Genomic DNA, 9,811 nt, shown 5'->3' on the forward strand with positions numbered 1-9,811 from the left:
TAGTCTAGCTAGCTGTCTGGATTTACCCTGTAGGAGCAGGTAACCGTAGTCCTCAGAAATCCACCGGAGGTTAGAATAACAACACAAAGAAAGTGGAAGGTAACGGACATCTGGCTTAAAATTTGGAACATCCTGCAAAATTTCCAGCGGCACCTGAACAATCCTGGAAATGAAACCTCTTCGGTATATGCTAGAGGGAAAGCAAAGCTGTGATTAGTTCAGGATTTGTCCCCCTGATGGTGACAGTCCTTTCAGGGGCCATGGTATGTCAGGGGCCGTGGCAATGACAGTTACGTTTAGGCACCAAAACGACTAGTTTAGTTTATGAAAAAGATTGTGGTTTTGATTAAATCACTTCTGAGAAACGAATATGCGTTTCCTGGGGTGAAGTATTTCGTTTTTGCCACAAAGTGAACTTTGCTCTCTGGCTTGAAAGCGCTGTTTTATGTTAACACTACTTTGTGTTAGTTTATTCTGACATTATTGTCCATTGATTTATTAAAGTTCATAAATAAAATGGCCGAGTGGCACTGTATCAATGGTATTGAAAGGGGATTTAAATAATGCATTTTCTGCTTCTTCTGCTTTCTGCACAACTCACACCCTGTCTGTGTGTTACAAAATAATCTGCAATGACTGATGCACAAATAATTGAATAAATGGACATAACCTGTACGTCTATCACCTAGTCCTTGTATTAAGTAGAATATTTTGTCCTCATATTTCATAGAAAAGTCGATTTAGGTTGATCAGCTGTTCACATGCCAAAGTAATGGTGCATTAACAATATTGTCATTTTTACTGCGATTACTCTCTGAAAGTCTGTCATGACCTCTGTCTGCAGGAGCTGGTAACCGCCTGGTACATTGGCTTCTTGGTTCTCATCTTCTCTTCGTTCCTCGTCTACCTCGTGGAGACCAAGTCCAACGATGAGTTTGCTACCTATGCTGATGCATTGTGGTGGGGCACGGTGAGTCTGGAGGAAGTAGGGCTGTACGACATGAGGAAAATATGCAACATGTGATACTGTTTTGAATATCACTATAACAATAGTACTCGCAGTAAATAAACAACATTAGGATTAAAGACATTAAAGTGTTCTCAGTTCTGCTGCTTTCAGTACAACAAAGCTTGTTGAATTTAAAACAAAAAAGGAAATCAGTTCCATTAGAAAGTGCAGTTTTCTACTGATATTTTCTTTCAACTAATACAAAAAAATCTCTGAGTGTCTTTTGCGACTTGTCACAGCCTTTCACGATGCATTTATTGCGCCAGTTGATATCGCAATGATGATTAAAAAATAAAATAAAAACTCACTATGTTATCCTGAAACATTTTCATTCCACCTCAAATATATGTAGCTGTCTGTTAGATATCTTGAATTGATTTCTTTTCACAGCCACAGTATGGTTTCCTGGGCAACAGTAGATCTCAAAGGTACACGTAACAACTCAGCACTGTTACCTCTTCACAGAAATTGGTCCTGCATTGGACGCTAATATTTTTCTCCTCTTCGGTCTGTCATTGCCTCTGAGCATTGAAAGCTCCTCCATAAACATTAGTCCTCCATGACTCCATTAAACACCGTTTTCACACAGGCTCCAAAAATCATAATAATACCAAATGGCTGTAGCTGCCTCTGTCATGCAAGGCAATTAGAGCCTGAATGAAAGATAATCCAGACTGATCAGTCTGCCAAAACACACAGATAGATGTATATGTGTGTAGATAGATAGACAGATAAAGAGTACTGAAGGCAAGCACGGTGTTTTGCAAGCAGTACCTGCGGTTCCAGCCCACAGCCAGGTTTATTTGCTCCTGTCATTAAATGGTGAATACAGTCCATTAAAGGCTTATTTCTTTAGACTCCTGCTGAACAAGTGAATGGCTCTCTTCAAATTTTGATGTGCTAAGGCCCATCACTGCATATCATTATCAGAATTATCTCCTTCCTTCCTTTTTTATAACATAATTACCTGGCTCCTTCTTTTATCAAGACATTGTAATCTTCTCTTTGGTTCAATGCTCAAAGGTGTAAGGTGTTACACTCATTGTGTCTCCCAGTTCCTCCGGATAGCTTTAAGTAGGTCTTCACACATGAAGTAAGACAAGAACCCACATAATGCGCTTAAAAAACCTTGTTTTTTTAAGCAGAATAAACATTTGAGCCACAGGCTTTCATCATTTTCCTTAGAACCAAGGCCATACAGACTCACTCCTGTAAAACCTCACACAGGTCCGATCTCTCACACTGAACTGCCTGAAGGCATCATTTTAAAGTATGCCTCTATCTGGCACTCAAGCAGTATGCAAAAGGGAAAAACACATGCAAATATAATACAGTTATGCACACCAAAAGACAATAACAATGAAGGCAAATACTGAACATATGAGGGTAGTTAGACTAATCCTAAATCATTTGTGTAATTAAAAAAAATAACCTGACACATCAAGTTCAACATTTTTATTCAAGTCTGCCACAGGTAAATCCAAATGAACCCTCTTTATGGTAAGTTAATGTTAAATTAAATAAATGTTTCAGACACCTCTGCCAGCATCTCAATTCAATGAGTGGAATTTTGTTTTTGCTGCACCAAGCAGAAAAAACACTTTCTGATAAGGTGCCCTTATAAAGGTTAATAGGTTATGGCTTTCCAATGTTAATAAGTTTGCTAAAGCTTTATAGATACTATCGTCGTTAATGACAACTTTTTGGGAAGAAATCCTTCAAATAAATGTGTCTGAGTAAATGTTAATGGATTGTTAAACTAAATGTATTAGTGAGCTAAAGAGAAGGATAAAGTGTCCTGCTGCACAAGGGGAAACACATGGCGTCTAGGGATTGGACGGCTTGGACCCAAAAGTCCAGATCGTGGAGGCGAGGAGGCAGCGGGTAGATTTGAAAGGTTTAATAAACAGCTTACAAACAAAAGGTCACCTAAAACAGGCAGGTACAAACTGGCAACCGAGATCCAAACAAAAAAACTAACAACCTGGAGACACTGATAACTAAGAGATGCACAAACCACAAAGAAGCAACATGTGGGAATGACGCAGGAAGTTAAGACAGCAATTACGTTTACGTGCACATATGATTCCGGTCAGAAAAAGACGAGATTCTGACTAAGCTGTTTACATGGCTAATGACATTGAATATTGCACTATATACATGTCCAAAGAATGCCTCTAAAACCTGAATAATACCGGCATATCCTACATTTCTTAATGTGAAAATGCTATATTCGGAAATAGGCCTTATTCGGATAATCCAACCGAAATATAGTGTTGACCTGTATCCAATTTGGAATATTGTCATATTCGGAATCATAGTGGAATATTATGTGCATGTAAACATAGTCACTGACAAGAGACAAAGCACAGAGACTAAATACACAAGGTAACAAGGGTAGGAATGAGGGTCAGGTGACAGGAGGGCTGAAGAACAGGTGGAACAGATCAAGGCAGAGCCGACATTAGCTGTGTTGGAAACATTTCCCTCATTCCCTCACACACTATTCCCTACATAGTGTTTATTAAATCGTGAACTATATAGGGAACGATCAAAAGAAATTTTGGATACTTCTGGAAAACACATTGTTGCGTGACTTGTGTCAGGAGATGTGCCTGTTGTTTTGTGTGATGGAGCCCAGCATCATGTAAACAGACCAAAGCAGAAATACTTCTAACACGTCCCTAAAACCAACTGAGCACCCAGGAGGAAAGTAACAGGTTGTATATATGTTGCATGTTACATGTCCACTGTTTAGAAACAAAAGTCCGCTCCATTTTCCTTTTTAGTTTTCTATGTGACTTCTTCTTATCCCCAGGTAAAACACGGCCGTGTTGCATTGTACTATATGGGAATAAAATGCCGTATGTACTCTAAAGTTAGCTGTGCATTGTGGGTATTTTATAGTGGACTACATGAAGAGTAAAATCATCCGCGGAGAATTCGAAGACCACTACAAAATGGCGAACACACTATGTGGTGCTCTATTTTCATGTTAGGGAACGGTTTCAAACACAGCTCGTCACAGAGGCGGGGAAACACACAAGGCAGGAACTAAAACAAGAAATGACACAGGAAAAACAGACACTACAAAATAAAACAGAAAACCAAAAGCATAAAACATACGCCGGCATAAAACATGGAAATCACAACAGAGAACACGGGTAACACAACCATGAGGCAAACGGTGAATGAATAAACACAAGAAAACAGTAAAAGTTGCAACTGAAAACCACAACTGTGAAAAACACCAGCAAAGGCTGTTCCTATTAATGGCTTTTAACTGATGTGTACAACACTGATGTATTAACAGTGAATTAGTTTCCGTTTATAAAAGGAATCTCTAATTAGAAAACGCTTCCAAAAGCAACATACAACACTTGTTTTTATCAAAGAAATAGTTTCTGAGCTTGCATTATATTGGTGTCATATATCTGTTATTTTTATAGATGATTTTCACTCATCTGTATACATTGCCATAGCCTGATTATGGGCATCATTCAGAACCTGATAATAAGTCGTTTGTTTTCATAGATCACCCTGACCACCATTGGTTATGGAGATAAGACGCCAAAGACGTGGACGGGACGGATGCTGTCCGCAGGGTTTGCCCTCCTGGGCATCTCCTTCTTTGCCTTGCCAGCTGTAAGTCAGTATTCGTCTAGTGAGTCTGTTCTTTCAGGTGTTTCACTGCTATTCTGACAGATTCATTTGGAAAGCGTTTAAGCTTTGGCCTTTGAAAATTACCTGAACTTAGCTGATTTACTTTAAAGCTGTCGTTCACATCCATTTTTTGTATTAATGGACATCTGTTACGTTCAAGTCAGTTGATACAGAGCTAATTTAGCCTATGAGCTAAACAAACCTCTCTCTGTTTTTTCTCAGTATAGCTATGATGACTGGCGCTGGCATTCTATTTCAGAGCACGCACAAAAAAACGCCCGCCCTCTGAAGCGGTTTACTGCAGCGGAAATCAACTCTTCTTATAATATTGAATGTTTATGAGAGTCTGCTCCTAGCATATTTTTATCATATCACAATGACCAGATCATGAAAATTTTTTTAGTAAAGCATTTTGAAGGAGAGAGAGAGCAGACAGCTGTCATCAGCTAAGTCATAAAAATGAACTTTCTGATTAATAGTGGATGGGTTGTTGTGGAAATAACGTTAATGATCAAACAGATAGAACAGAGCTGCTGTCGGCTGCTGCTTCTGTACACATTCACGCATAATTATCATTAGATGCATTGCGTGTCTCACGGGAAAAAAATACAGGATTAGGGCTGCCAGCTTCACTGGCTATTGTTTAGTAAATGGTGTAAAGATAATTACCTCTTCTTAAGAGTTCATCATGTTTTTTAAAATCCATGTTCCTTGGCTACTAGCAACTGGGGTGTGCGTGGTGCGCAATCACAGAAGGCTTGTATTTTGTTGATGCTCCGACAGTTTAGTTGTCATTACTTAGAACTCCTGATGGGGGAGACTACTACTACATAGTATAGCTTTAAGGAAATAAAATGTTAGTGATGGAAATTCAGATAAGTATACTGTACATTTACTTTTTCATACCTCCTTACACAGCTTTTGGAGGCTGTTCTCCCCCCAAAATCCCTCCTTTAGTTTGTTCTTTGTTCATATACAGACATAAATATAGTTGTTTGTTCATATACAGTATGTGTGTGTGTGTGTGGTGTGTGTGTGTGTGTGTGTGTTGTGTGTGTGTGTGTGTGTGTGTGTGTGTGTGTTGTGTGTGTGTTTTTGTGTTTGTGGGTGTGTGTGTGTGTGTGTGTGTGTGTGTGTGTGTGTGTGTGTGTGTGTGTGCAAACATACTTGTTTTCCAATTGATCCTGTTATTTTTCATGCAGACACAATGGACGTTCTCATACCTGTTGTAGTTTCTCTGTTGTTTCTGTTGTAGTTTCTCAACAGCTCAATTATACTCGAGCACACATGCATCCAGTATTTAATCCTATTAATATCATACAGGGTATTCTGGGCTCAGGCTTTGCCCTGAAGGTCCAGGAGCAGCACAGACAGAAGCACTTTGAGAAAAGGAGAAACCCAGCTGCCTACCTCATCCAGGTAAAGCAGACAGCCTGCTGTCTTACGATTTCTCTGACACACATCAACTGTTTTGTGGGATGGAAATAAAAAACACTGTTATTATGAATTGTTTCTGTTATTCAAAACAATACACCACCACATCTAAGTAAACTGAATACCTGCACAATATAAAATGTGTTTAAATGATTTTACCATTCTCCAGTTTCTCTCTTACCTCCGTGGACTCCCTGAAACCCTGAAACTACCCAATAAAAAGCACATAGCATGAAGCTTCACTCTGTCTTGCCCTGTGCCCCCTCATCCTCACTTTGCAGTAAACTGTCTAATCTCTAGGACCCCAGACTCTCTTGTGTTAAAGCCCACAGACTGTTAAAATAATGGGTGAAGCTTCCAGGCCTGAAAAGTGAAGCCAATGTGAAAGCACCTTACCTCCACTGTTTGCAAAAAATAAGTTTGAATAAGTCTATGACAAAATGGCCTTACTTCTCACTTAACTATATACCTCAGTGAACATTTTCACAATGGGTTTATGAATTTATTTGCTAGTTTTTAGTTTTCTTCAATACAACTCAATGTTCATTTTCACAAATCTTGGTCCCATTTATTTTAAAATTGACAATAAAGCAGAGAATGATTTAGGGTCGTGGCTACTCACTGACCTGTCAATCATGACAGCGGCTTAGCAATGCTAACCATGGCACTGCGTTTTAATCAGTACAGATGGTGCGTTCCATTTGTATTTGTGAGTTGGAATTTTCAAGGTATAAGTCAAGAACAAGCCCCCTTAAGTCGGATTTCCGAGTTGGGAAGTCGGTGCACCTCACAGTACCCCGAACAAGCCGACCTCAAAATCCAACATGGCTGCTCCGTGCATCAACAGTAGTGAAAGCTGTAGAAATAAACAGTTTATATATCTGTCTTATTTCTGTATCGTTAAATCAGTTTTAAACACAGTTCTGTCTAACTTCTATCTGTGGATATTTACGACACTGTTAGTATGCATCAAAAACAGCCTGAAGAGTTGTCATCAACTGGTATTGCTAACAGTGATTAATCTCCACAGTGAAATCTGACTTGTTTTAATGGAACGTTGTTAACTCAGGTGTGAAGTTATTCCCAGCTCTGGCTTCGAAGGTAAATGAAACGTACTAAGAAGCTTTGCAAGGCTAACCATGGCACTGTCGACAGTAAAATAGGCATAAACTGGTGTTGGGTGTTTGATGATGTTTCTGTCTTCACTTCGTAAAGTTGATTGGAACATTTGGTCACCTAAAAATGTCTTGTTTATTATAATGCTAAACAAGGAACTTATGGGAAAGTTGGTCGATCTTCTGTACTGCTGTACGAGCAGATGAATAGTGACAGTATGCAGAGGTCAGCCCTTACCCGTCAGTAAATCTCCACTGGATGACTCGCTTCAGAAGGGTTGAAAATCAGCAACTTACCCTCATTAGCATTTAGCACAGCGCCATTGCAACCATAAACAACACTGGTTTGGTCACATCATCCTTCCCAGCTCCATCCTCTCGTCAAAAATCGCCACATCCGGTTGCAAAAAAACAAAATGAAGACGTCTGTATTGCCAAATTCGAAGTTTCAAAACAACAATCCATGAACCAAGTGGTGACGTCACGGGTGCCTCGTCCACCAATTTTACAGTCTATAGTTTAAGCCCAGAAACACCAATTGGGCAAACCCATTCTTGCCATCCCCCTCTTGTCTGCTTCACACATTTTCTTCTTTTCCAGCCTGATCTTCACACACAGCTTTTGTTCGACCCTGAATTTTATTGCCGCTGACATCATGTTGTCCTCCTCATATATTTTTCTGTACGCTTCCTTCTTATCCTCTGCTCTCTCACCCTTCCTCCCACATGCTTTTACATTTTCTTCCTCTTTGGCCCCCACCCTATCTCGCCCCACTTAACCCCCCACCCCCCCCCCCCCCAAATTGACTTCCACCTCGTCTTGTCTCCTCCTCCTCTTCACCCTGTCCGTCCCAATGCTGTACTAGGCTGCGTGGCGCTATTACTCCACCGACAGCACCAAGCCCTACCTGGATGCCACTTGGCAGCACTATGAGAGCCTCCTGCCTTCCCACAGGCATGTATCCATGCCTGACCTCCGCCCAGCCACAGACGTGACACACCTGTTGTTTGGTTTTTTACTAATCAGCGATTTCATTTGTTTTCTATTCTCCTCATCCTCTTCTTCCTCTTCCTTCTGACTCCCTCCTCTGCCTTGTTTTTGTTGTATTTACTTCTTTTTTTTTATCCCATTTATCTTTTTTTTTTCTTTGTACCTTTTTCTTCTTCCTGGTTTTGTGTATTCTGCATGCAGTGTGTTTGGCGTAGTTATGCGGCTGATGAGAACTCGGTTTCCATTGCTACCTGGAAGCCTCACTTGAAGGCGTTGCATACCTGCAGCCCTACAAAGTAGGTACAACTATGGCAGCTGGTGTCTGTATTTGGTGTCTGTGCCACTCAAGCCATATTTTCCTTTACTGCAATTCTGTATAGCTGTGTTTATCTTCTCAATATGATTCAGATTTTCACTTTTTTTGTGCTCAGTCTTATTGCTTAATGTATCAGTGTTTCTCTCTCTATTGAACATATATATGAATAGATATAACATTTAGTTTTTCTCATGAGAATTTGGTTAACATCCATCTAAAAGACTGATCATTTCCAGGCTCCATTACTGCTTGAATATAGCTTGGGTGAATTAATAGAACGCCGACTTCTAGGAAATCTCTTAACAACCTTTAATTTCTTTGCTGCTATTATATAAATGACATTTTGTCCCATCACTGAACTCGCACCAAGCCAGGCTCTCTGTATTTAACTAAAGTCATTTGAGTGCTCAATGGGCCAGTGACTTTCACTGATGTTACTTTGAGGGTCTGAGGCAGCAATTTCAGCATTATCTCAGTATCTATTTTATCTATAGCACTAATGCCCTGAATAGTCTTGAGGTACAGTAAATATACTTCAGTCTGTCAGTGGCTTTGGTAGCTGACTTATCTACGTGCATACACAAAGACACAGTATATATCACTATAGACGGGTCTTCAACTTACAAGTCAAGTATGTGCATGCAGCATGGGGGTAGACAAAGTATTGCCACTATGCCATGATAGCGTATTGTTATTTACACTATGCAGCGATACAGCAACTTGCCGGAAAACAGTAAAATTATGTTTCTGGTATCTCTCATCCTCACATTTCCAAAACTTCTTGATACACATCTGTCAACTCTAACTAGCTAACATGTCACACATACATTCTGGGATAGGAGAATAAAACGGTCTGGGTTATTTGCATTTCTTTAAACCATTTACAATGGTTTTGGGCAGCACTAAGCTCCAGTCGCAGTGACGGGGGTTCTGCAAACTAGTCTCTGGGATGAACTTATTCTGGTGGAATATTTTCACGGAGGGAGGCCAGCTCTGGAAAGGCTAATTCAATACAAAAAAAAACACCACATACAATTTTACATTAAATTAACTGTTCACACAATACAGTAATGTGAGCTATTTAAATGAGCTGGATACAAGGCTAACCATCATTTGGTCTTACCGGTGCATCTACGTGTGTACTTCGTCCTCAGCAGTTCTGCCAATTGGCCCCAAAATGTTGCCATTTGCAGGAAGGCTTTCCTTCCATTGTTGCCAATGAATGTTTCTGGTGATCTGTTAACAATGGAGTACTTTATATTGCCCAGTATTAGCTACAGCTAC

At 40.0% G+C, this 9,811-nt stretch overlaps 1 protein-coding gene and 1 long non-coding RNA gene across 18 annotated transcripts in view; one reads left to right on the forward strand and one right to left on the reverse strand.

The window, feature by feature from the left end:
• The window catches only part of kcnq5b (potassium voltage-gated channel, KQT-like subfamily, member 5b), a 150,613-nt gene that overhangs the window by 121,984 nt on the left and 18,818 nt on the right, over nucleotides 1–9,811 (forward strand). For 12 of the 17 annotated variants that reach the window (XM_032527040.1, XM_032527099.1, XM_032527047.1 and 9 more), the window contains 4 exons: nucleotides 845–970; nucleotides 4,544–4,654; nucleotides 5,996–6,091; nucleotides 8,413–8,507. In XM_032527040.1, coding sequence (XP_032382931.1) covers nucleotides 845–970; nucleotides 4,544–4,654; nucleotides 5,996–6,091; nucleotides 8,413–8,507 — 428 coding nt within the window. Of the gene's footprint in view, nucleotides 1–844; nucleotides 971–4,543; nucleotides 4,655–5,995; nucleotides 6,092–8,086; nucleotides 8,176–8,412; nucleotides 8,508–9,811 lie in introns of all 17 variants that reach the window. The other 5 variants (XM_032527055.1, XM_032527091.1, XM_032527083.1 and 2 more) reach the window with 1 other exon arrangement.
• Nucleotides 1–9,811, reverse strand: part of LOC116696703 (uncharacterized) — a 17,873-nt gene that overhangs the window by 2,019 nt on the left and 6,043 nt on the right. Inside the window, exon 2 of the long non-coding RNA XR_004333810.1 lies at nucleotides 8,035–8,039. This is a non-coding gene — a long non-coding RNA (uncharacterized LOC116696703). The remainder of the gene's footprint in view (nucleotides 1–8,034; nucleotides 8,040–9,811) is intronic.

Source organism: Etheostoma spectabile, chromosome 2, assembly GCF_008692095.1.
Source record: "Etheostoma spectabile isolate EspeVRDwgs_2016 chromosome 2, UIUC_Espe_1.0, whole genome shotgun sequence".
Classification (NCBI taxonomy): domain Eukaryota; kingdom Metazoa; phylum Chordata; class Actinopteri; order Perciformes; family Percidae; genus Etheostoma; species Etheostoma spectabile.